This window comes from Pezoporus wallicus, unplaced genomic scaffold, assembly GCF_028554395.1.
Source record: "Pezoporus wallicus isolate ANWC-B61680 ecotype Strahan unplaced genomic scaffold, APGP_CSIRO_Pwel_v1 scaffold_6446, whole genome shotgun sequence".
NCBI lineage: Eukaryota > Metazoa > Chordata > Aves > Psittaciformes > Psittacidae > Pezoporus > Pezoporus wallicus.
In genome coordinates this window covers 10,148,500-10,174,390 of record NW_026636264.1, presented here as the reverse complement: position 1 = coordinate 10,174,390, position 25,891 = coordinate 10,148,500, and the positions used below count along the sequence as shown (strand labels likewise).

The following is a 25,891-nucleotide window of genomic DNA, read 5'->3' as shown; positions in this document are numbered from 1 at the left end:
GCTGGCAGCTTCACATCCTCCCACAAGTGCACTGCAGGCAAGTTGTGACAGAGGGTAAGGACAAAGGCTCCTGTGCTTCTGAACCAGTTTCCAAACACTGCACACTACTTCAGTGTCCAAAGCAGTGAGGGGAGTTAGGCTGAGTGATTAATAATAAATTACTGCAAGAAACACTCTGGATAAGGTTCTTTGTTTTTAGAAGAGCCATTCAGTTCTTTGCAGCAACAGCACCAGGACCTGAGAGAGGAAAAGCATCTGTTAGCACTTTTAGCTCATTGAGTCCAAGCTTTAACCCAGCACTGCTAAATCCACCACTAAACCATGCCCCTATACACATCTACACATCTTTTGAATACCTCACCAGGGATGGTGGCTCCAGAACTGCCCTGGGCAGCCTGTTCCAATGCCTGACAACCTTTTTGGGGAAGGAATTTTTTCTAGTATCTAAATCTAAACCTCCCCTGGCACAACTTGAGGCTATTTCCTCCCCTTCTATCCCTTCATACTTGGGAGAAAAAAGACCAGCACCCAAATGTCTCCATCCTCCTTTCAGGTAGTTGTAGAGAGCAATAAAATCTCCCCTGAGCCTCCTTATCTCCAGGCTGAACAACCACAATTCCCTCAGCTGTTCCCCATACGCCTGTGCTCCAGACCCTTCACCAGCTTCACTGTCCTTCCATGGACACGTAAGCAGCAATGAAGTCACAAGACAGCCTGTGCCACAATTGGATCAACGTGTTCTTCAGTTTTCCATGCTGTGGAAGTCAGCTGGTTTCAGCATTAAACTCATCAGCCTCTTCCTACATCAACATCTCAAAAACCCTGAGGGCAGTGGATAAACATCCTTTTCTAGTCCAAAAGGCCCAACTACATCAGGTTTATCTCCTCATAAATAGACCATAGCACACAACACGTGTCCACGGCATCCTGCAGAGGATTTCAATGTGCGGTCACCGCGTTAAGAGCTGCTGGTTTCTCAGCCATGCAAACCCTCTTTGAAGTGACCTCAAGTTTCTCTGTAGCACCAGCCATTCTGCTAAGCACTCACCTTCAGACTCACTTTGATGGCAACTCTCGGTTTCTCAGGCCTCCCACATGCAGACACTATGGGTCAAGGAGTCAGATTTGGTTAGAGAAGAGTTCACAAACTGTGTGTAAATTGCAGAGAAGCTTTTTTGCCCCTGTGTGCACAACAATCCTCTCAACAGCAGCTTCTGGAACCCAAGTTACAACCTTTCTAACTAGAGCTTTTACTACTCTGTAGCTTCAGTGTTGGAGGTGCCCAAGGATACGGCCACACACATGCACCTCAGCCAGAACTTGTTTTTAGCAGCAGAGGGGAGCAGCACGTCTATGACTGACAGAAAAGCTTTATTCCCAGCAGACTTAGTGCCACATGATGTGGCAGTTCAGGAGTCTGATGGCTTTGCTTTATGGTCATGTCCACAGCTCACCAGAAACAGCAACATCCCAGGCAGCCTTGGTAATGACCAGATCCTCTCCTCACTGCTGTTAGGTTGGTGATAACCTAAATCTGGAGCTTACATCAATACTCAAGTTGCCCATCCCTTCTTATTAGGGCAAATCAGTCCTGCCAATATATAAGCCAAGCTGTGTACCAACAAGCCTAAAAATCACAGGATGGTTTGGGTTGGAAGCGACATTAAAGCTCATCTAGTTCCAACCCCCTGCCACAGGCAGGGAACTTTCCACTAGACCAGGTTACCCCAAGCCCCATCCAACCTTTTAAAAACTCCATGTCCAGAGGAACTCCTCACAACCAGCAGCAGTCTACTTCAGAAACCAGCACAAACTGCTGCACAACAGTGACATCCATTTAAAGTATACAGGCACACGCAGTGACTTGCAGATAAGCAGCCTGCTCAATACTGCCAGAATCTGGGCTGACAACTGCCCAGTTCTCTCTACAAGACAACCACTTCCACACTTCTCAAGAACAGTTTACTGAGGCTTCCATGTTCCAGAGTCACACAAGTTAACATACAAACTATGAAGTAGCATGAAAGCATCTGAATTGACCAGCATCTTGGTGCTTACCTGTCACACAGGTTATCTTCTGCAGCTCATCCCTTCAACACAGCAACACCCACTTTACTCTGTATCCTAAAGCACCTGTTAGAAAGAACAGACAGAATGCACTTGCCGAGTTCCAGAGACAGGTATCCAGTTCTTATACTGAACATGCAACTAGAAAGTGAGTACACTCAAATCCCAGAGCAGGGCAAAAACTGTATGAGCAATAATACCAGGTTTAACAAACACAGTACAATGAAAACCAACTATACCAACACTGACCTCCTGTAGCACTGATCTTTGAACACCCCAGCAGAGAATGCTGCTGGGTGCAGATACCATTCAGTGCAACACCCACAGTGCTTTTTCATCCACAACTGCTCGTTTAACAGTAAAGCTTGTATGCACCAGTTAGTGTCTACTGATGCAGTTGCCATGCAACCCTGAGGGAAAACACACTGTGGATTTCACCTAACGGAAACAGCAGCTTCAGAATTCTTCCACATTTTTGGCATGGAATTTATTACAATCCTTACTGTGAAGGATTTATACTTCTTTCAAAGTACTTTGCTTGGTTTCCTTTAAACACTGCACTCTACAGACCAGAAGCCAGAAATTTTAACTGCATATAGTAAACTGGCTGAGCTGCTCAGAAATTTAACTCTTTAAACCCCAAACTTTACCCAAGTATTTGCTGCTCAGTATAAAACTATCATATATAGTGATATCTCAGAGATATGGTTTGGCGGTGGTCTTGGTAGTCCTGGGGTAATGGTTGGACTTGATCTTAGAATCGTAGAATCACAGAATAATTAGGGTTGGAAAGGACCTTAAGATCATCTAGTTCCAACCCCCCTGCCATGGGCAGGGACACCTCACACTAAATCATATCACCCAAGGCCTCGTCCAACCTGGTCTTGGACACTGCCAGGGATGGAGCATTCACAACCTCCCTGGGCAACCCATTCCAGTGCCTCACCACCCTAACAGGAAAGAATTTCCTCCTTATATCCAATCTAAACTTCCCCTGTTTAAGTTTTAACCCATTACCCCTTGTCCTATCACTACAGTCCCTAATGAAGAGTCCCTCCCCAGCATCCCTATAGGCCCCCTTCAGATACTGGAAGGCTGCTATGAGGTCTCCACGCAACCTTCTCTTCTCCAGGCTCAACAGCCCCAACTTTCTCAGCCTGTCTTCATACAGGAGGTGCTCCAGTCCCCTGATCATCCTTGTGGCCTCCTCTGGACTTGTTCCAACAGTTCCATGTCCTTTTTATGTTGAGGACACCAGAACTGCACACAATACTCCAGGTGAGGTCTCAGGAGAGCAGAGCAGAGGGGCAGGATCACCTCCTTCGACCTGCTGGTCACGCTCCTTTTGATGCAGCCCAGGATACGCTTGGCTTTCTGGGCTGTGAGCACACACTGCCAGCTCATGTTCATTTTCTCATCAACCAACACCCCAAGTCCTTCTCTGCAGGGCTGCTCTGAATCTCTTCTCTGCCCAACCTGTAGCTGTGCCTGGGATTGCTCCGACCCAGGTGTAGGACCTTGCACTTGGCATGGTTAAACTTCATGAGGTTGGCATCAGCCCACCTCACAAGCGTGTTAAGGTCCCTCTGGATGGCATTCCTTCCCTCCAGCATATCAACCGAACCAAGGTCTTTCCCAACCAAGTTGATTCTGTGATTCTAAATGCAGGAGAACACACCATGTTTGTAAGTTACCTGAAGCTCAGAGAGATGCCATAATGCTGCCTCTTTATCTACAGCCACCAAAACAATTCTCATGCTTTCATAACGTAAGGAGGAATAAGCCATCCAGAAAACTCAAACCACAGGAAGTGTTAGCGATCAGGTACCCGCACAGAAATCCCATGCAATTCATGTTAGTTACACCTCAACTCCCAAAACACACCATCTCTTGACTCTTACCAAGCTTTTCCACTTGAATCATCTTTGCTATTTGTACCAAAACACAAGCCAGTACCTAAAGGAGAACATGATGTGTTATTACAGCTCCCTGGATGCTACATTAACATCTGTCTTGCAGTTTTATCCCACAGAACTAACAGGTAGTTCAATGGGTAAAGCGAAACCACAAGTTTATTCTGTGAGGCATTTCCAACGACACGAACCTACAGAAGAGATCCTATCGGGATAGACCTCAGCACTTCCGGTACTCTGAACTAAAGCAACAGGTAAAAATCAAGCAGACTGAAACTGTCATCTCATACAGAACCTATTGTCTTTTTAACTTGTTTCGAGACACTTGGGGGAAGAAAGAGGGTAAGTGATACTTCATCTTCCCCCTTTGTTAGTGTAACTCCTTCATAGCATTAAAAGTTAATGTTACCTGAAAGGCAAAGAGAATGAACTACAAAAGTGTATACAAACAGAATCCTCTAACTTCCCTGCTAAACATAACTTGCTTGTAGAAATGAAGCTATCAGTGCGAGACGTCAAGCTGATCAGCTCCTTTTTGACTGAGACATTTGTACAAATGGTTTTGGACAAATCAAAGTCAAAACCAGTTCTAAACAGAGTACATTCTACATCACAACACCGTAACACAGTGTAGAAACAAGTCCCTGAAACCCCCCCAAAAGTCACACAGACTTCCCACCACTGAAAACCAGAGCCCTTTCACCATTAAGGAATACTCAGAACCTCATGTCATACTAACCAGCTCCAGAAGAGCCTTCAGATTGCCATGAAATGACATCCGGCGTTTCTTCTGTTATCTTCTCTAATCACATACCACCTGTAAAGGCAGGATCGGGTCACAAACTGACATAGTGTGCACGCAAACCAGCAGAACCTAGAGCAGGGCTTGGTACTCAAGTGGTTCTAACCATCACAAGCACTCCTGATAGCCTATGTGGAATCACGCTTAACGTCTGAATATTCTCCTAATTTCACCTGACAGCTCCTCTTCAATTCTGTTTATTTTAAATAAAGACACATAGTCACCACCTTTGCTTATACAAAACGCTGCATGTTAAATACTCAAGATGCCCAGAATAAGTGCTATAAAAAGGACGCTCGTGTGGTGGGTTTGTTCAGAAAGGCCATTCTCACTCACTCTTTTCAGAGCAGTTGAACATCTTGCCAATCATCACAACAAGCTTTCTCACAGCATTCTCAAGTTTAGGGGGAGAGAAGCTCTGATGTTTTCTAAAGCAACACAGCATCTTCTCAGTTAAGAAGAAAACAGCAAGTTTACAGGCTCACCAAGATATAGCCAGCTAACCTGCAACAGGCAAGGGTTAAAAAGCAATCTGCACACCAGCTTACCAAGATGCTGCTTCAGACCGGACTACCAGGTGGACTCCCTAAAAAGTAAATTGTTGCATCTGAGTAACAGTTTGAAGTTTAAGTCTTAATAAGTTACTAAAATACTGAATGAAGAGTATCTATCATAGAATCACAGAATGGTTTGGGTGGGAAAGGACCTTAAGATGGTCAAGTTCCAATCCTCTGCCATGGCCAGGGACGCCTCACCCTAAACCATGTTGCTCAAGGCTCTGTCCAGCCTGGCCTTGAACACTGCCAGGGATGGAGCATTCACCACTTCTCTGGGCTGCCTGTTCCAGTGCCTCACCACCCTCACAGTAAAGAGCTTCTTCCTAATATCTAACCTGAACTTTCCCCCAGTATGAAGCAGACAGACTGTGGTCCAGTTATGCTATCCGAACGCTAATGCCAAAGTGGGCTTTTTGAAATCAGAGCCATGGCCCAGGCTATCACACCACTGCCAACAGCACCTATCCACTATGTGAGAAACCGTAGTGCTATGGCACAGAGGTACAGCTAAGAGAGATACCAGACAAAGCAAACTCCTATGACATCACATTTTAAAGCTTACAAATATGCTCTAATAATCCATCTACAAGAATGCAGTGCTGCAAGTGTTCTTCCCCCACCTGCTAATTCTACTTCCTCTAGTAGGCAGGATGCAGAATCTAAACAAGCTCATCCTTGGGATTCTGCAGTAGCTGCATTTTCAGCTAAACTGCATAGCTGTCCCACTAAGTGAACCTGTTACAGGTCTCATTGTCACCACTGCAATTAACTATACAGTGAGGAAAGCACAACCTGTTCCTTTTCTAGCCACGTTTTTCAATTCAGACACACAAGTGAGTTGTGTCTATTTGTTGAATAACGTGGCATAACAACTCTTCACAATGGCTGCCGAACAGCTTCTGGTTTGGAAGCCCAGCCAGTTAACCTCAGCAGAAACATGTCACTTATCTGCCATCTGGTGCCTGGATTTGTGTTTCAAAAATCAAATCCCGCTTCCTTGTAAAAAGGCAAGCAAAACCTAAGACTTGAGCTTTTACGATCCTCATCCAGCTACCTCCCCACCTAGAAAAAAACAACTATTTCCTCAATACTTACCCTCAAGTAGATGCTTTCCACTGTGTTCTAGACATCACAGGAATGCCCTTTTAAGAAGAAATATTTTCAAGTAATATCATAGCTCCTCAATATTGCATTTTACAAGCTTTCCAATAAGAAACTTTTAATGTACTTGTTTCAACAGAAATACCAAGTTTAACCAGCACATAAGCATGGAAACCAACGATGCCAGCTGCTGAAATACTGTAGCACTGCTTTTTGAACACCCCACCAGGAAAACACTGCTGGGTGCAGATACCATCCAGTGCATAAGTTAGTCTGGTTACTTGCTGTAGAAATAGTACTTGCCTGAAGAAATCTGATACCCTTAAGCTGAAGTTCAGCAGAAACACAAAACTTACCTCTTTCACCAATGTGTTCCACAGGAGTCCACTCAAGTAACAGAGTTGTACATCAGAAACCAGCTAACAGCCATAAGAACTGAAGCACTCAAAAGATGCTGTGCTCAATCTGCAGAGCCTGGAAAGAAATAGATGTAATTGCACTACACTTCTGCAGATCTGTGACACAGAACCCATGCCCTAGGTTCATCAGTATTTGAAAGAATTTCTGTTTGAACACATGCAAATACTGTCCCTTCATACATGTAACACAACCAATATGTTCATCAGCTGTGGGTTGCAAAAGAAGGTTTTTTTTCTAAGCACTAGGTTCCAGGTTTTTGTCTACAGCAACAGACAAAAACTGAACACGTGCTGGAACAGACTGAATGCAGCAGCTTTTAGTTTTCCACTGCTTTTGAAACTACATTTGAAGCTATGTCTCAGTTTCCTATACAGTGACCATTAGGAACTGTCACCTTTCACTATCATCTCTTCTATTTTGAGACACAGGTGCACTCTGGACCAAAGGAATTGTGGCAAGGAGTTCAGTATCAGATACTCCGCTGTAAGAACGACTTACGCTGTGTCAAGCTGGTGTATTATCTAGTCTGGCACCCACACTACAGCATCAGCCAAAGAAGAGACTATGCTCTTGTCAGGTTTCACTCTTTGCCCGGCTTTAGCTCAAGGATTCTCATGTTACAGATGTTTTCCTGTCCTGTAATCTTACACAGCATTTTCTTGCATGCCACTTCCTAGGCTGTCGTGGAGCCACACAGACTTTGTAACATCCTACAGGAAGATGTTTTAGACATTTAGACAGCTTTAACGAGACGTAAGTGGAAGACTAAGAGCTTCTCTCTGCTGTCCCCATTAACCAGTTAACAGCTTACCTTTTACATCAGGAAAACCAAGTGGCATTTCCTCCTCCAAAAGCACCATAAACTGGAATAAAGAAGAGCAAAGGAATTCAAACTATCAGATATGGTCAAGCAACTGAGATTCCTAAAGCCAAAGGCTATGTTTCAGCAAGCAATGTAACAGTTGTGACAAGCCTGATTTTCATGTGATTTATCCAGTTCTAATCAGAATTGAAATTTAGTTCATTTCTGAGTCACTCAGCAGTTGAACAGAAAAATTCATCACACGAACTGCAGAATGAGCAGGACCCCACATAACACCTTGCTACACCTTACCCTGCAAGAACCCCACTCCTAGATCCAGGATGAGTCTTTCAAGCCATAGAGTATCTCTCAGGTAGATCCCTAAAAGAGTTACATTTAGCCATTAATTTTGGACCAGTATTAAATGTCATCTTCCAACAACTGAAGAGTAGTTTTTACAGTCTTACTCCCTTGAGCTACCAAGCTGCAACTGGAAAACTCCAAACCTTCTTTACAAAGATTTGGGACCCTAACAGAAGCACACAGGGAATGCAACTTGACCTGCTCTAATAATCACACTGAGCACCTACTGTAAATTTCCTCCCACTGTCAACTGTGTTTTGAAGGAAATTAAACAAGCAGATATTAAATCTTTTCCTGACAACATCCCTGTTTGGCAGACTGTTTTTAACTGCTAAACAGCTCTGCTGCTGACAATGATTTGTTATTAAGAGTGACACATATCAGCTTTGCTTTTTAAATCTTGCCGATTCACAAGTAAACTTCTTAGACACTTTTTTATTGACACTGCTACAAAGACAGCCTTGTCATCAAGTCAGCCATCTTCAGACATTACTAAACGTTCACTAGTCACATTCCCAACTGCCTAAAACGCCCCTGGGAGAATATCTGCAACTGGGGCCATGCTTGTTAAATTTCCATCTTGTGCTTAGTCATGTACACATCAGAATTCATTCAGGACAGAGGAGGGCGAGGGAAAAATCTTGCAATCCAAGATACACTGTGCTGCTACAGGTATTTTAAGGTAACTTCTAATTCCAGATTACTGGAATAGATTCAGGAGCACAGAAATTTTCTGAGAAGTTATTCACATGGAACAGACAACCTCAATCACACAAGTCCATTTTATCATCATCTGAATGCATCAACCATATTCTCCAAGAAGCTTTTGTCCCAGTTGACTAACCACTTTGCACTTTTACAGTTGGCACTTGATCTACTTAAAGTTTCATCTTCAACCTTGACTTAGCTCTTGAAGTATTTCACAGCATATCCTGCATTTCCTCAAGACAGAGAAAATGTCAGCTATGAAAGGGTCCAAACTGTCCATTGTAACTCCAGTAGATGTACATGTAAACACAGAACCATAGAACCAACTAGGTTGGAAAAGACTAAGACCATCAAGTCCAACCACTACTCCAGCACTGCCAAGACCACCACCAAACCATGTCACTGAAAGCTTCATCTACATGATTTCTGAATATACTTTTCTACACTGTGCTGCTGCTGTGTACAGTATCTGGACCTTCTTTTCACAGAATCATAGAATGGTTTGGACTGGTCTGGTCCTGTGAATCACTGGTTAACAGAAGCTGAGCTGCAGGAGCATTTCAGCAAGATCACCAGCCACTGAGTCATGGATATTATACACTTGACACAGGACAGCACAGAAGACACTTATAACCTGGCTTTTGCTAAGCTTTTATTTGTTTTGTAACTGTCTCAGACACAAGCCCAATATACTCACCTTAAACTGCATGTGACAACATTGAGTGACCACTGCCATCTCATTTGCCTGTTCACCAACGTAAACCCACAGAAGCCCAAAGTTCTCAGGTGCCGTCATATTCCTCCTCTACTTCAACCACTTAATTTTGCACATTTCTTTTCTGGCTTTGATTTTTTCTTACTGGGGATTTTGCTGCTTAGAATAAAAGAGCTGTTCTCCTAGAAACATAAGACAAAGGGATACACAAGACTAGTTCTGAGATACTTAAAAGATAATATTTTGGTAGTAACTTTGCAAACTTTTAAGAACTCTTCAGAGAATTCTGGATTTCCTAAACATTCCAGCATTATTTCAAAGAGGAGAGAGTGTGGGCTCTCAAAGCAACTTCCTTACGGATTAACAAATCCAAGATTCACAGGTTTCCCACAGTTAACTCTGGATCCAAGATCAAGATTTAAGTACTCAAAGCATCATCTACTAGTTATTTAACCTCTGAAGAAAAACGTTAGGCAGTTTCTGAAATGAAAGAATATTTACTCACCACTATTCTGACATCATGGTCTTCTTGATTATCAGAATTCAAGCTGTCATCATTATCACTGAAATAAAAATTCAAATCAAGCTCTGGACTTTTACAGTTAGCTCTGGACTAAAAAAATCTGTCAACTATTTTCCTACTACAACCCCTCTATTAAGAGAAACCTCCTAATGTGTATGGCAATGCTACAGCTTATCGATGTACAATACTACTACTTCTACATAAGAGTGCTTTCAAATGATGGTTTCTGCAGCAGAATTGCAGCCTCATAAACAGCACTGGCAGGACAGCAGCAGAATAAAGATTCAGTGACAGACATGAACAGTAGTATAGAGATATTTAGGACTGCACAGGCAAACAGGCTAGGATGTCAACAAGCCAGAAAACAAGCAAAATACAACCAGGAAAACAAGGGGATGGTACTCAGCTAACAACATTACACAGCTTTCTTAATGATACTATTATGATATTTCTTAACAGTATCTCCATACTGCCATGAAACAAGATTAAATTCCACTATCATGCACAAGTTTCTCCCAACACTGAGATAAAATCATTTTGCACAATGGCTTCAACAAGTGGCACAGGAAGGACTGGTTCACTAGTACTCATCTCATGTAAAGAGTTCAGCGTCCAGATGAGCTCATTTGCATTTATTCTACAGAACTTTGCTACTTCTGGAGGTTGTACTGAGGTGGGAGGTGGTCTTTTCTCACAACAGCAGTAGAACAAAAGGAAACTACCTCAAGCTGCACCAGGGGAGGTTTAGATAGGATATTAGGAAATATTTCTTCATCAAAAGGGTGATCAGGCATTTGAAGAGGCTGCCCATCATCCCCAAAATATTAAAAAAACACATAGATGAGGCCCTCAGTGACACGGTTTAGCAGTGGTCTTGGCAGTGATGGGGTAATGGCTGGACTTCATGATTTTAAAGGTCTTTTCCAACCTAGTTGATTCCATGATAAAGGACAGGATAGTAGGAACTGAATTTGATATACCTATAACTGTCCCAACATCATATGCTACTGCAAGCAACTGTACTACCTCCTGAATTCCTCAACTGTGCTAAGTAGTTGGTTGTAATGGCTTGCCTAGGACAGAGCTAGCTTCAGGATGCTGTTCTTGAGATAACACAACTAAAAGCAGAACTGATGTCCTCCCCACACCACTGAACAGGGGGTAGACCAAGAGCAAGGGGGGGCTGGGCTGGAGTGTCATGCACCTATATTAAAGTATAAAACCCCAGAAGTCTTATACCACCTAAAAATATAAAGCTAAACTTACTTTGTCTCCTGAATAGGGGAAATTGGGCCTTCGTCATCCAAGTATTTGTGTTTTCGTTCCATCATACATTCTCTTTCCAAGTCTTCACTAGCCTGAAGATCTTTTAAAGCTTTTTTAAGATGTTCTTCATATTTAAGCATTTCAATGTACCGGAAATATCCCTTTAGAGCTGCTTGCTGAAGAAAAAAAAGTAGCAAACACATCAGGCGAGATATTACCTGGTCTAGTGGAAGGTGTCCCTGCTCATGGCAGGGGGTTGGAACTACATGAACTTAAGGTCCTTTCCAACCCAAACCGGTCTATGTCTGACTGCCAATTTAACCTTGCTATTTTTAGAGTAAAGAAATAAATAATACATCTATCCCCCAAAATAAGAGGACTCACCTCATAGCCAAGAACCATCTTCAGGGGAGTATGTTTCTTCCCATAATATTTTTTAAAAAAAGGGAACTGAGCACCTCTGTGTAGAAGCCTTCTCCTTCGCTCCTCAGGGGAGGCAGTCAGTGCTGGCCTCCCCACAGGCATCTGTGTGCTCACATATTTTGACTTCTTCCTCTTCTTCTCTGGGCCACACATGTATTTTTGGCGTGCAGCAGTCTTAAACTTTTTCCGCCGGAAGTGATAGTCAAAAATGGCTTTCAAATCGTATTTTGACTTGTGCCTCTTTGGAATTTCTGATGGTTTTGGTGGACTTGGAGGGGACAGAGAAGAATCTGAGGAGTTTTCATTGTCAGGCACTCCTGTAACAGCTTCAGCTTGTTGCCCTAAAGACTCAGATTTCCTTTTTTGCTTTGCAGGGGCAGTGGAACATTTGGGATGGTACCCACTGCCACCAGCAACAGAGACGTCACTGAGAACAAGAAAAAATACTTAGTTTCAATACAATATAAACTTTTGTGATATATGACACAGGTTCTTCACATGAAAAATCCTAGAGATAAAAACTCACATTTCTGAATCACTGCTGTCCAGCAAAACCTCAGGTGAAGCAGCTGACGATTTACATATGTTAAGCTCATCTGAAGATTCATCAGAAGCAGCATTCCTTTGCCTTGAACACTCCATCTGTGTATTTGTTTCCCATGCATGTATTTTATGAGGTTTTACCTGCCGACTGCTGATTAGCTCTTGGTCATCAGGGCAATCAGTGCTAGAAGCCTGGGATCCATCTGTATCAGTCATGTTTCTGTTTGCCCTAAAAAACAATTCAAGACATTAAAGAGCAGCATTCCCACAACATTCTCCTGGAGAAACTGGCTGCCTACAGCTTGGATGGGTGCATTCTTACCTGGTTAAAAAACCTGGCTGGATGGCTGAGCCCATAGAGTGGTGGTGAACAAGAGTTAAACCCAGCTGGCAGCAGGTCACAGGGCTGCTCCCCAGGGCTCAGTTCCAGGGCCAGTTCTGTTTAATATCTTTATCAATTATTTGGATAAGGGGATTTAGTGCACCCTCAGTAAGTCAGCAGGCAACACCAAGTTGGGTGGGAGTGCTGATTCACTGGAGGGTAGGAAGGCTCTGCAGAGGGATCTGTAAAGGCTGGATCAATGGGCCAAGGCCAACAGTATAAAGTTTAACAAGGCTCACTGCTGGGTCCTGCACTTGGGCCTCAGCAATCCATGCAATGCTACAGTGGCTGAAAGGCTGCTTGGTAGAAAAGGACCTGGGATGTTTTCAACAGCAGCTGAACATGAGCCAGCTTGTGCCCAGGTGGCCAAAACGGTCGAAAGCATCCTGGCCTGTATCAGATGGTGGCCAACAGGGCCCAGGGCAAGGACTGTCCCCTTCTACTCAGCACTGGTGAGGCCGCACCTAGAATGTTCAGTTCTGGGCCCCTCATCACAAGATACCCAGTTGCTAGAGCAAGTCCCATGAAGGGCATCAAAAGTGCTGAAGGGCAGAGCACAAGTCCTGTGAGGAATGGCTGAAGGAACTGGGGTTGTTTAGCCTGAAGAAAAGAAAGCTCTGGGGAGCTCCTATTGCTCCCTTCAGCTATCTGAAAGCAGGTTGTAGCAAGGCGCGGGACAGTCTCTTCTGCCAAACAAGTGATAGGACAAGAGGCAATGCCTCGAGTTGCACCAGGGGAGGTTAAGTTTGGATACTGGGAAAAATCCACTGGCACAGGCTGCCCAAGGAACTGATGTATTCACCACCATGGAAGTAGTCACGACATGTAGGTGGGGCATTTAAGGCCATGGTTCAGTGGTGCACTTCGTAGCGCTGTTTGTGCATGGCAGTAGTTAACAAGACCTTAAAGGTCTTTTCCTAGCTAAACAGACTGCAGACAGCACTGGTTCACCCAAAGCCTGACAAACCCAACACCGAGCAATGTAACAGCCTAACATCAAAGCAGGTACATGAGCAGCAACAGCACTCTAGCTAGGCAGACTGCAGCTGGTACTTACAGTCAGCAGCTCAGTATCATCCACCACCTTTATTACAGCTCTGTTCTTAACATCTAGCACCACACAGTCCCTTCGTAAAGAAGCACAACATATAACTGCCTATTTTAAACGTCTCTCAAAAGAGCAACGATCACTTCTCCAGCACCTCAGGCTAACAAACCGCTCCCTTTCCCCCACCCCGCACACCGCGACTGCCCTCAGCACTCTGAGGCCGCCACCACGGCAGGCATTCTGTCCACGAGCACCCGCCGGGTTACCACAGGGCACGGACATCCGCACCCCTCACCGGCGGCCGCTACACTGCCCACTCCCGGGGGTACCCCAACCGCGGAAGGCCGCACCCGGCCCGGCCCCGCAAACGAAGCAGTCGGCGAGGGTGCACGACTCAATAGCATCGCTGCCACTCTTCGCCTTCACCCACAGCACCCGTTCCCGTCGCCCCAGCGCCGCGGATGGCGGCGGATGATGAACAACCCCCCTGCTTCCCCCTCTCACCTCACGCCTCGCCGCCACAGAGAGCGCGAAATGGCCGCGCGAGAGCTTAAATAGCGCCGGGCTCTCGCGAGAGCCGCGCGGGCTGGCGGGAGGAAGGGGATGGAGTGAGGTTGCCGCCATGTTGGGGGTGGCGGGTGGGGCGGTCCCCGCTCGGGGCGGGCAAAGGCACGGAGCAGCTGTGGCGGCGGGGCAGGTACGTGCGGCCGGGTGCGGGGCTGGGGATCCTCGCGCATTGCTTTTGCAGGCTCGAGCGGTGTGGGGCGGCTCTGGCCATCTCCCCCTTCAGTCGCTCCCCGCCTGGCCCAGGGGGGTCCCGGCTTTCCTTCAGTTCCCGCGCTCCCCGCTCAGTGCGGGACCGCTGCACGGGTCCGCTTCTCCTTACTGCTGCGTTCCCTCGCTCCAGCGCTCCGTGCTTGCCCCTGGCTGCCCTGGCGCCCTCCCCAGGGACCCCGGTCTCGCCTGTTCTTGCCCTTTCCCGGATCCCAGCCTCTTGAGCTGATGCCCCGGCTGTCCTGCCGCGAGCGGGATCTCCTCCCGTCGCTCCAGCTGAGGAACGCAACCTCCGCGGCTGCATCTGTGCGTGTTTTGCTCTTGGTGGCATCGCTAATTCTGTCTTCTCTCACTGACTGTCATTTTGCAGTTTTCCTCTCCTCGTTGTTTCCCTTCCCATTTTGACTCATCTCCAGTTTGAACATAACTCTTCCTTTCTGCCTTCTACCCTCCAAACTAGTTTTAATACAGGTTTTCATACCCTTTCCCGCCTTAGTATCATGGTTCCCGTTTCATCTACACTCTCCCTGCCCTTGATTACTCTTTGATGTCTTCTTCCGTCCTCAAAAAGACAGACTTTTAAAGCCTTTTTAGATGCTTTTCCTCTCCATTCTTGTTGCGCCATCCCAGATCTAATAATCTTACTGTCCCTTTACTATTTGTGCTGTGTCTTTGAAAGCCTTCTGTAGTAATTCAGTGTCACTCCACCCCTCCAAGGTGGATCCTAACTGTTGTCTCCTTTCAGGTTATCTGTCTCCCACACCACACAAACTCCCTTGTGAATACTTGCTTGGGTGGATGCACTTCTGTTCTGTGTCCTTCCCCGTAAGGACTAATGTCTAGCAGTCAGATCAGGTTTATTATGGTACTTCAAGCTTTTCCCACAGGCTTTCCCTCCTTTCTTGATTGTGGTGAACTGACTACTGTCCTTTAAACAGCAGGTGATGGTCTAGGTGTTGTATCTGAGCCTACCTATGTGAACTGTGTCCAGGTCTTGCCTCTGCCTTTTGTACCACAGCAGTTCTAGCCTGTTTTCTTAGTCTGAGACTTTTTCAACCAGTTACCTTGTCACCTCCTTTCTCTGACTAACTGCTCTCTTTCTTGTGTTCTTGAGTGCACACTGCAAGTCTTGCAGTAGGGTTCACTCCACCTGATGGTAGGCTTCTAACAGAGGCACCAATCCAGCCTGTTACATTCTCCTCCACAGCCAGAGAAGGGTGGTACCGGTGGAGATGGATAAGACCAACTAAGATGAGAATTACTATACACAGGTAGTTGTGTTTCTCCCTTTATCTGCTGCTTGCTACAGCAGTAACTGGGGTGGCTGAACTTAGTGTTTAAAGACTTAATGTAAGTGACTGCTCTGATCTCCCACCTCTATTTCTTTTTTTTTTCAGCAGGTTGTTTTTTTTCTTTATGCAGACTTGAGAGGCCAGTGGTGTAAGGAAAGTTATGATTTTCGACAGTCATAACATAGAAGCATAAAATAGTTAGGGTTGGAAAGGACCTCAAGATCATCTAGTTCCAACCCCCCCTGCCATGGGGAGGGACACCTCACCTCACACTAAACCATGTCACCCAAGGCTCTGTCCAACATAGCCTTGAACACCACCAGGGATGGAGCATTCACAACTTCTTTGGGCAACCTGTTCCCATGCCTCAGCACCCTCACAGTAAAGAACTTCTTCCTTATACCTCACCTAAGTAGGACTTCTTTTAAAATAGAAGCTAAAAGTACACAGGAACATCCTTCTCTATCACAGCCCTTTCTAAGAAAATCTCTGTCAGGTCTGGGATTGTAATTGAGGTTTTGGCTTTTTCTTCCAGGGCCTGAGGTCTGGATAAGTGGGACTCATTTTATTTTTATGTTGTGTGCAGCAAGCGTATGGCTAAGGAGTTAATGATTGCTGTGGCTGGGTTATAGGTAGTGTATAATCAGCTGTTCTGCCCTAAGCTAGTGGTTGGCCCTACTAGCTGACTTTGCTGCTCCAAGGCTGACTGTAATATAGTTCATTTGTAAAGAGGTTCCTAAAGTTATATTCAAACAAAACTTTTCGTTGCAGGCTCTGTAGCTGATACTGCAGGTCTTGCTGCTGTTGTTTTCTATTTTGCTACTAGCCTGTTCCCTTCTGAAGGGGGAACCACATGGCTAGAATCAATTGGGGATGATGGCAGAGTTAAGGTTGAAAGTTCACTATAGCCAGTGCTGGAAAAGTAAACATTAACTTAGGGAAGACCTGAGGAGGCAGCCACTGTGCTCAAAGAAGCCCAGTTTTCTTTCAAAACCAACCTGGCTCTCTGCTTGCAAAAGACACAGATGAATCTGACCTGTCTTCGTGAATTGGATTCAACATAAGGTGTGTTTTGCCTACACCCACTTGTAAGCTTGAGGGCTAGCATGTGTAATGCTCTGAGACAGCTATAGAGCTGACAGACACCTCTTCTTCCAAAGCATGTAAGAAAATTAACATTAATATTGAAGCTGTTAGTCTTTGCTTTGATGGCAGAACTGCAATTCTGCTGTTGTCTATTCTTGTGTGAAATTGAAAAGTATAACATTGAAAACAGCCTGTTTTAATCTTTAAACTATTATCCTTGTTGCAGATCAGCCTCTCCTGCAGGGTGGTAGATTGTAATTACTTTTCTGAAGAAATCCGTGCCCATTAGGAAATGGCCAAAGTCGAAAGGTTTGCTTTTCATGTTCCAAGTCTGGAGGAGCTTGCAGGGGGTAAGTCATGCAGCGTGTAACTTTTAACAGCATTTAAGGTACTCTTCAAACTTAATCTTAAAGCTCTTATCACCTCTTAAAGCTCTTAAAACCTCTCCACAGCGTGCAGGACATGCAGAATATTCCTGCTCTTACATACTGAAATGTAAAAAGCACTATGTTTGTATATGCTATTATTTCCTTAAAGCAAACATTGACTCTTCCCCGAGCCCCAAATGATATTCAGGCACACAAACAGCCTTTCAAACCCTTTAAAACTGTCCATGTATTTGCAGATTTGGGAAAGTTTAACAGTTACAGATTGAACTCCTTTACTCGTATGGGATCATCTGCCCTCCTCTACCCTTCTGTATTTCTTTTTCAGGACTACCCAAAATGCAGCTGATGATGCAGTATAGCACAGCAGGTCCTCTTGCTTGAACCTAGTTGACTCCTCTCTTGTAGATTGCCTTAGAACCGGGCTGCAGGAAACATTTTGTTCAGTTTTTCTTTCCAAAACCACCTCAAAATGTGCTCAGAATAACAGAATGGTTGAGGTTGGAAGGGATCTCTGGAGGTGACTTGGTCCAACATACCTGCTCATGAACTTCTTTCCTTGCCCTAGTTATAAAGGCATTGTCCCTCTAGAAGTCTGTCTCCTGCAGCAGATGTACAAAAGGATTTGTTTCTATCAGGATTGGTCCTCAAGTTCAGTGTGCCACTCTCCCAGCTCCGTGTCAGGTTGACATTTCCATGCTTTGAGGAAGTGTGGTCCCAGCAGTACCCTGTGTGGTTCTCAGTGCTTTTCTCACCCAGCAGCAATCAGGCTGGGCCAATAAGCCAAGGTTGCTATAGACCTGTTGGGTCTGCAGAGAACAGCAGGTACTTGCAGTAGAACAGCTTAAAACAGTAGTAGGAAAAAATGAGTTACCAAGTAGAATTTTCCTTTTTCTCCCTGAGTTTGTCCTGAGACCTCCTGTAAGCTGTGACTTTTGTTGCTGTCCAGCTCTTGAGGAGCATTTGAGGAGTGACTGCCCTTTTATTGTCCTTTTCCAATTGCCATAAGGTTGTGAAGTGTATTTGAGAGACCTGTCAAGTACCTTCTACTGACCCTTGTGGTCAACAGCTTGGTAAATCTGCTCCCAAGAAGTAAAGTATGGCTGAAATCCTGATTAGAGAAAACAAAATCACAGGAGAGTCCTGAGTAAATAAGGAACTGCCTGATTTGAGACAACAGACTGGATTTTCTGTTCAAGACATCTGTCAAAGCAGACCCCCAGGCATGAAAGAACTCAGACCTTTTGACATGTTATTTGAAGCAGTGGATGTGAAGGCATTTACACACTCAGTTAAGGTTTGGAAGTTGTTTCCAAAGAGTGCACTTGTGTAAGTCAGAATCCTCCTTGTTGCTTGAGTGACTTTGCAGGTTCTGAGCCTAAAAACATTGATATGAAACAAAACCAAAAGTTCAGATTTGAAGCTGTTCATTATCATCAGCACCATTCGTTATCTGTCTTAACCAGACAGTGGCACTTGCCAGAAAAATCTCCACGTGAATGTAAATGTGACAGACCCATGACAGCAGAAGTTTCCAGAGAGCAGAGACAGCCTGAGATTATAATCAAGCTATTGCAAACAGTCTAGTTAGTATATTTAAAGAACTGATTGTCACTTCAGCTAAAACTTACTGCCTCCTTTGCTCTTTCATGATATTTGACTGTGGTTACAACTGTTTGCTCCTGTGAAGCAAACCCACTGTTGAGTGTGGTTTAAATTTACCCATGTTACTTCACATTGTGTTGTTCCTAGTGCTACTGGGAGTAGTCAGTTATTGTATTTCAATTAAAAGGTCTTTAAAGTTCATAAAATGAATTAGTGTGGTAGCTACACAATTACCTTTACAAGCTTTTGCTCTTCTCTGAAGCTTTGATTCAGGCAACAAGTGCCTACAGACAGTAACACTTAATGGAGTTACTTAGGGTCAGTATAAGTCCTTTAATGTATCTTGCTGAAATAATCCCTAAACAGGTGTATTTATTATTGTTAGCAACTTGTCAAACTCTTGGTAATTTTTCATTGTCAATAACTTTGCCATTATTCTTTATTATAGTTTTGCAGAAAGGGCTCAAAGAAAACTTTGCTGATGCTCAAGTGTCTGTTGTAGACTGCCCTGATCTGACTCAGGAACCCTTCAATTTTCCTGCCAAAGGTAACCACGCATTTCTGTCTTCCACAAAGACTTCTCCAGTTCTTTCTACGTGATCCTACTTGGTTTTGATCTTCTAAAGATTTTGGGAGAGCTTAAATTGTTTTTCAGATAAAGAGTATGCATGAGAGGAGGGCTACATTTTATTTCTGGATTTGATTCCTAGTTGATGTATGAACAAGGACAAGTCACTACCAAGTACTTGTGGTAATTTTCTTAACCTGTGATTGCAATGCTCACTGATTTCATAAGCTTTATTTAATGCACTGAAAAGGTTTTGAAATTAAGTTGTTATCCTCCAGATGGAGAAATTCCTTAGGCCCATGCCAATCACTGTCTGAATCTAAGGAGTTACACTTCCATGCATTTTTAAATTCTTGTCATTCTTGTATGCCAATGAAGTAAAACCATCTTATTCTGAGTGGCATTCATCTTCTCTGACATTAGCTGCTCGGAAGACAGACATGTCAGCTGTGCTACTCATCTGAGTTCCCTCTGTCATCAATGTATTGAAAGAAACACCTCCAGAAGGTGATTCATCACTTCTTAAAATGCATCCAAATAAGTGAATGAATTGTCCCAAGAGCTGGACATCCAGCTTTGCTGGAATTTTGCAAGTGGAGTGTTAGTGGGGGTATCCGTTGTGTGGTGAGGGCGTCTTAATGGAGAACTGATGAATGGCAGTTGTTGCCCCCTGTAATAATGTTTTTGTGCTTCACAGAACGTTAATTTAATAACAGGTGTTAAATTGAATCCTACTGTGAAGCATTTTATGACTTAATGTCATAGACTCCTAGAATCCTAGAATAGTTAGGGTTGGAAAAGACCTTAAGATCATCAAGTTCCAACCCCTTTGCAGGGCATCTCACACTAAACCATGTCACCCAAGGCTCTGTCCAACCCGGCCTTAGTGTAACACTTTATGTAAGCAAGCTATGGAAATAGTGTTCTCAAAGGGGTTTAGAAGCTTGAGGAAGCAGTTCTTTGGTGGGTTAGACTGCATGCTCATTTAAAATTATTAGGGAAAGTATTTTTACCAAGCTAACTAGCTGTATCTTTCCAGGAATCTGCGGAAAACCTAGGATAGCAGATGTGGGAGGTGTTCCTTACCTCATACCTGTTGCACGGAAAGAAAAAGTGAGTTTTTCCTGTGGCTGTGGGGTTTACTACATTTGTCAAAAGAAAAGCAATATTTTGTAGAAATATAAACAAAACTAAGGACTAATGAATATGATAAGACTTACTTTCAATGGTTTATGAGATTGATTCTGATGTGTGTTAAACATAGACTCTGTCACGAAATCTTACACATTGTAGCAAAAATAGCAAAAATGGTTGGTGGTTCATCTTCTCCTGCCCTCAAATACAAGACAGTTTTGGAAACATACCACCTGTGGTAGCAGCCATGGAAGGAACTACTAAACAAGAGGCTTGTCTGCATGTTTATATGTGGTTTGCTGCATGGCTGTGATCTCAAGTCACGGCCAAGATTCCCTCTAAAACCTGGCTGGTTTTGCATTTTCAGGCCAACACTGTATTTGCATTACTGTCCTTTTCTAAGAATATCATGCCTCCTTTCTGAGACCTCACCCCATCTCTCTCTGTATGATATTCCCTTCCATTTGACTTGTTTTACACAAATACAAATTCCAATAAAAACAATAATTCAGGTTTTGGGTGGAATGGCAGGGGAACATACAGGCAGACTCCACCTTTCAGAAAACAAATGGACATGTACCTGATTTGTTACTATCAAATGTTGTGCTGTTCAGAAACTGTGTTCAACCTAATTATCAAAAATACTAATGAGGGCCTTGTGAATTAAATGCATCCAGAGGTTACAGTGAACAGAATGGCAATTCCTAATCGGAACACCACACCAAAATCAAAGGAGTGTTTCTCTTTTGCAGGTTTATGATCTAAATACAGTTGCAAAGGACATAGAGCTTCCTGGAGCTTTCATTCTTGGAGCTGGAGCTGTTTCATTTAAGGTTCTTGGAGTAAATGCTGAGGTCAGTAAATGAGTGTGATAGTTCTCAATGAATTCATGGAAGTATCATAATAGTAAAATACCATGATGGGTATTTCCCATTTACAACAAAACATTTAATAAACACCATTCATGCCAAAAGCACATAAAACACATCAGCAAGAATTCAAACGAAGGCCACCTGATGAGGTGCACACTATTGAGATAATAAAGCTTAATCTTTAGCTTGTAATTCCCCAGGAAGTATGGGATTCATAGAGTCATAGAATAGTTAGGGTTGGAAAGGACCTTAAGATCATCTAATTCCAATCCCGCTGCCGTGGGCAGGGACACCTCACAGTAAACTATATCACCCAAGGCTCTGTCCAACTTGGCCTTGAACACTGCCAGGGATGGAGCATTCACAGCTTCCCTGCGCAGCCCATTCCAGTGCCTCACCACCCTCACAGTAAAGAACTTCTTCCTTATATCCAATCTAAACTTCCCCTTTTTAAGTTTTAACCCATTACCCCTTGTCCTATCACTACAGTCCCTAATGAAGAGTCCCTCCCCAGCATCCCTATAGGCCCCCTTCAGATACTGGAAGGCTGCTAGGAGGTCTCCACGCAGCCTTCTCTTCTCCAGGCTCAACAGCCCCAACTTTCTCAGCCTATTGTCATTTTACTGTGAAGAGTGGAAGAAATGTGATTTTTTGAAACTGACCTGACCAGAGGATTTAAAAACAAGATTTAGAAATGCTTTGTCAAAGTTGCTGGTAAATGCCTTTGAAATACTCCCTGGTTTTTGCCCTCTTGGGTGGCTTTGTTCTACCTTGTAAATTTTAAAGATGCCACAAACAAAATGGTCACCTGCAGGAGAGGTGGGAGACAAAAACACCTGCTGTCAGAGTCTTTCCAAACGTAAACCTCTGGTCTTGCCATCTCCTCATGATATATTTATTGGTGGATGGGATAATCCATGTCAGCATTAAATTCGGGCCATTATAATAGTGGTTGTTACTGTACACTGAGAAAGTACTACACAGAATTCCAATACTTGCATGCAGGCCTCACATCTCAATCATTAGACTTTTTCTTTTCTTTACCAGTACCATTAATCTTCACATGACATTAAATTTAGCTGTACAGAAAAGGTAAGACTGTTTTCTGGAGTTTTCAATTATATTGTAATATTAGTGCAGTTTTCTTACCAGTACAGACCTCATTCTCTCAGATCTAGGTGACGAATGATATTATTACTTGGGATCATGGTCCAAAGCTTAAATTCCATTTATGTGAGTTCTGTTCATTTGTCTGACTCTTTACATCTTCTTACTGACTTACACTTACGTGGTCTTTTTTTTTTCAGCTTATCCCTATTGTTCAAACTAAGAGTGAAAAAAACCCTGCTGTAAATGGGAGCTATGTTGCTCAGATAAATCCTGCAGATAAAGGCTGCCTGCTTGAGAAGTACAGCAGTAAATACACTGACTGTGAGTTTGGGCTCTTGGCCAACCTTTATGCCAGTGAAGGCCAATCTGGTAAGGTGTGTACTTGGATCAAAGGTGACTTTGCTTGTGGAGTTTTGTGGCTGAAGGGAAACTTACAATTCAATGTTCTCCCATTGGTTGTCTGTGATAATAATAAAGTAGTAATTTTGTAAAATGAATATCCAAATATAAGGAACTGATGTCAGTGAACAAGAGGAAGAATTGGTGGAGACAGAAAGGAGTTTGGATTTTTTATCAGTATTGGTTTACTGAGCTCTTCCATCATAAATCATCCATCCAAATCCAGTCCAATGTAGCAGTGATTTACAGTAACGGTTGTACAATGCACTTGTGTAAATCAGCTCTGGGCAGTTGTCTGATTTTTTGGAGAAGTGCTTCCCTGAACACAGCTAGTGCAAAGAGGTATGGGCAGAGTCAGAAACCTGACAGCTGTATGGAAACTGAGCAGTGTTCTCTGTTCCCAAAAGTTTCTTTATAACTCTTGAGAAAAGAGTGGAAGCTAGCTGGTGGACAGAAAGGGGTTGCTTATATCATTGTCTCATGTAAGGGTGCTGGGCAGTAAGTCATTTACTCAAACACAGGCAAAGCCAGCATTAAACAAACAGACAGTCAAGAAGGAGAGTTGGTCAGGTGCTGGAATGATGCAAGTAGAGCAGCACTTGCAGGGAAACACATTCTCAACAATTCCTCTTGGTTTATAAGCTTGGAACAGCTTCAGAGCAGCTTTCACAGACCTTTGCAGACTGTTGCAGCCTGAGACAGCAGTGACAAATTAACTTTATTTTCCAGGTCATTGAAGTGAAAGCCAATGGAAGAACTGGGGAACTGAACTTTGTGTCTTGTCTGAGACAAATTTTAGAGAAACAGTATGGAGAAAAGCCAGTTGGGATGGGTGGTACATTTATCATTCAGAAGGGGAAAGCCAAGATTCACATTATGGTATGTTGTTCTCAATTCAGATAACTATCCATCAGAAAACAGATGTGTAAATCAGGGTATAACATCTTAGTGCCTTGACTTTTTTTTTTCTATTTTTAAATGGATATATAAACTGTTAGGATAAGCAGTGCATTAAAGTAAGGAGTTGATGTTGCAAAAGTATTACTCAGCCATCATCTTTGCTTTTGAAATCTGTAGGCACCTAAAGAACTGCAGAACTACTGTAAAATTAAATACATGAAACTGTACTTATAAGAAGCAATAGACTTTTTTTTACCAAGTAACCAAGCTTCTAAAATGTACCAGGAGGAGAATCCTCACTTCAGTAGTTATCCTGTGCAATGAAAGAAGCAATATTCTGATCAGTTCTGTTTCTAGCAGAAACACGGTATTGGCCACTGCTAGGCTGCTTTTAGTCAAGAATCAGGGACTGTAGCAATAGGACAAGGGGTAAATGAGTTTAAACTTAGACAGGGGGAGTGTTAGATATAAGGAAGAAGTTCTTTACTGTGAGGGTGATGAGGCAGTGGAACAGGTTGCCCAAAGAAGTGATAAATGCTCCATCCCTGGTGGTGTTCAAGGCCAGGTTGGACAGAGCCTTGGGTGACATGGTCTAGTGTGAGGTGTCCCTGCCCATGGCAGGGGGGTTGGAACTACATGATCTTAAGGTCCTTTCCAACCCAAACCATTCTATGATTATATAAGAACAAATGCGAGTAGAATTGTGGAGAGGGGAAAAGTGAGGTAAATTTGTTAGAAAAAAGGTATCTTGAGACAAGTGTCTTCCTTTCACTTACAAAGCTTTTATTTTGCTGTAGCCTCCAGAATTTTCTGCCTGTCCTCTGAATACCGATGAAGATGTGAACAACTGGCTCAAATTCTTTGAAATGAAGGCTCCACTGATTTGTCAGCCAGTAATAGTTTCCAGAGATCCAGTGAGTCTTTCTCATTTCTGAGTGTAAATTGAGACTTGTAATGAATTTTGTCTTGGATGTGATTTTCCTTTTAAGAACAGGAGTGTGTATATATTGCATACATATTGTATATATACATTGTATATATTGTATATACCACCACTCCTAGGGGTGGTGTAATGAAATACAAGCCTATCATTTCTATCACTGGACAGAGCCATGAAAATGGAATAGAGGGCTGGAGCACTTCTGTGAAGACAGGCTGAGAGATTTGGGGTTGTTCAGCCTGGAGAAGAGAAGGCTCTGGGGAGACCTTAGAGCAGTCTTCCAATATGTAAAGTGAACCTATGAGAAAGCTGGAGAGCAGTATTTTACACAGGCAGGTTGGGGATAGGGCAAAGGGGAATGGCTTTAAACTGAAAGAGGGTAGATTTAGATTAGACATTCGGAAGAAATTTTTCCCTGTGGGGGTGCTTAGGTGCTGGCACAGGCTGCCCAGAGAAACCTTGGCTGCCCCATCCCTGGCAGTGTTCAAAGCCAGACTGGACTGGGCTTGGAGGAACCTGATGTAGTGGAAGGTGTTCCTGCCTGTGGCAGGGGGTTGCAACTGGATGAGCTTTAAGGTCCCTTCCAACCCAAACCAGTCTGTGATGAAAAAAGTAAATTTCAGCAAGATTGACACCAAAATTTGGGGGCTTTCGGGGTTTCTAAACTCTCTGATGTCCTATGGTAAGGCTTTGTACAGCGCCTCTTCTTTTGTCTCATTAGTTTCACAAGCATCTTGCAAATTTTCAGTGCTTAATAATTGGAGCAGGCTCTGAGAGCTGTGGAAATCTGCACCTAGGAGAGGCTACCCCAGGACTTTTGAATACTGTTCACATGGATATGTGTTCACGGGCCTTTCTATGGTGACAGGGCTTTGACCTGCGTGTGGAGCACACCCACTGCTTCAGCCACCATGGGGAAGGAGGGCACTACCATCAGGACACCAGCCCCGACAGTGTGCAGTACCTGGGGTACTTCCTGCCCGCCGAGCTGCTCTTCCGCATCGACAGGCCCCAGGAGACCCACCTCATCGGGAGAGACTGAAGCTGTGGTGACAGCTGAACCTTTCTACAGTACAAATGCTGATTTTTTAAACGCTTTTAATTATGTACAATTATCAGAGTCAAGAATAAATACGGCAGCAGTAAAGAGATGGCTTCCTCATTTTGTCAAAGTGAGAAATCTGGAGTGTAT

General features: G+C 43.7%; 2 protein-coding genes and 8 non-coding genes across 11 annotated transcripts; 1 reads left to right on the top strand and 9 right to left on the bottom strand.

The window, feature by feature from the left end:
- Positions 1-634: 634 nt before the first annotated feature.
- Positions 635-13,743, bottom strand: TAF1D (TATA-box binding protein associated factor, RNA polymerase I subunit D). Of its 2 annotated transcripts, XM_057399847.1 has the most exons (14): positions 13,643-13,743; positions 12,187-12,432; positions 11,622-12,087; positions 11,238-11,413; positions 9,954-10,011; positions 9,431-9,630; positions 7,975-8,043; positions 7,672-7,723; positions 6,435-6,914; positions 5,331-5,368; positions 4,720-4,797; positions 3,969-4,023; positions 2,059-2,133; positions 635-1,104 (listed from the first exon to the last, which is right to left on the bottom strand). In XM_057399847.1, the coding sequence occupies exons 2-6, from the start codon at positions 12,417-12,419 to the stop codon at positions 9,544-9,546; spliced, it is 1,020 nt and encodes a 339-aa protein (XP_057255830.1). In that variant the 5' UTR covers positions 12,420-12,432; positions 13,643-13,743; the 3' UTR covers positions 635-1,104; positions 2,059-2,133; positions 3,969-4,023; positions 4,720-4,797; positions 5,331-5,368; positions 6,435-6,914; positions 7,672-7,723; positions 7,975-8,043; positions 9,431-9,543. The 2 variants fall into 2 exon arrangements, with proteins under 2 accessions (XP_057255830.1, XP_057255831.1); XM_057399848.1 differs by lacking the exon at positions 3,969-4,023.
- On the bottom strand, positions 878-1,007 carry LOC130594145 (small nucleolar RNA SNORA25). Its single transcript, XR_008970993.1, has one exon. It is a non-coding gene; the product is annotated as a small nucleolar RNA SNORA25 (small nucleolar RNA).
- Positions 2,248-2,384, bottom strand: LOC130594144 (small nucleolar RNA SNORA8). The gene has a single exon (XR_008970992.1). It is a non-coding gene; the product is annotated as a small nucleolar RNA SNORA8 (small nucleolar RNA).
- Positions 4,074-4,205, bottom strand: LOC130594137 (small nucleolar RNA SNORA18). The gene has a single exon (XR_008970985.1). It is a non-coding gene; the product is annotated as a small nucleolar RNA SNORA18 (small nucleolar RNA).
- LOC130594142 (small nucleolar RNA Z40) lies at positions 5,090-5,162 on the bottom strand. Its single transcript, XR_008970990.1, has one exon. It is a non-coding gene; the product is annotated as a small nucleolar RNA Z40 (small nucleolar RNA).
- On the bottom strand, positions 6,073-6,205 carry LOC130594136 (small nucleolar RNA SNORA1). The gene has a single exon (XR_008970984.1). It is a non-coding gene; the product is annotated as a small nucleolar RNA SNORA1 (small nucleolar RNA).
- LOC130594143 (small nucleolar RNA SNORA8) lies at positions 6,566-6,704 on the bottom strand. The gene has a single exon (XR_008970991.1). It is a non-coding gene; the product is annotated as a small nucleolar RNA SNORA8 (small nucleolar RNA).
- Positions 7,025-7,152, bottom strand: LOC130594140 (small nucleolar RNA SNORA40). Its single transcript, XR_008970988.1, has one exon. It is a non-coding gene; the product is annotated as a small nucleolar RNA SNORA40 (small nucleolar RNA).
- On the bottom strand, positions 7,859-7,930 carry LOC130594141 (small nucleolar RNA SNORD5). The gene has a single exon (XR_008970989.1). It is a non-coding gene; the product is annotated as a small nucleolar RNA SNORD5 (small nucleolar RNA).
- Positions 13,744-14,689: 946 nt separating the features above from the next.
- Positions 14,690-25,846, top strand: CUNH11orf54 (chromosome unknown C11orf54 homolog). The gene is made up of 10 exons (XM_057399849.1): positions 14,690-14,713; positions 15,153-15,232; positions 17,012-17,135; positions 19,225-19,323; positions 20,384-20,457; positions 21,231-21,332; positions 22,658-22,834; positions 23,589-23,738; positions 24,557-24,673; positions 25,568-25,846. The coding sequence occupies exons 3-10, from the start codon at positions 17,078-17,080 to the stop codon at positions 25,739-25,741; spliced, it is 951 nt and encodes a 316-aa protein (XP_057255832.1). The 5' UTR covers positions 14,690-14,713; positions 15,153-15,232; positions 17,012-17,077; the 3' UTR covers positions 25,742-25,846.
- The last annotated feature ends 45 nt before the right edge of the window (positions 25,847-25,891 follow it).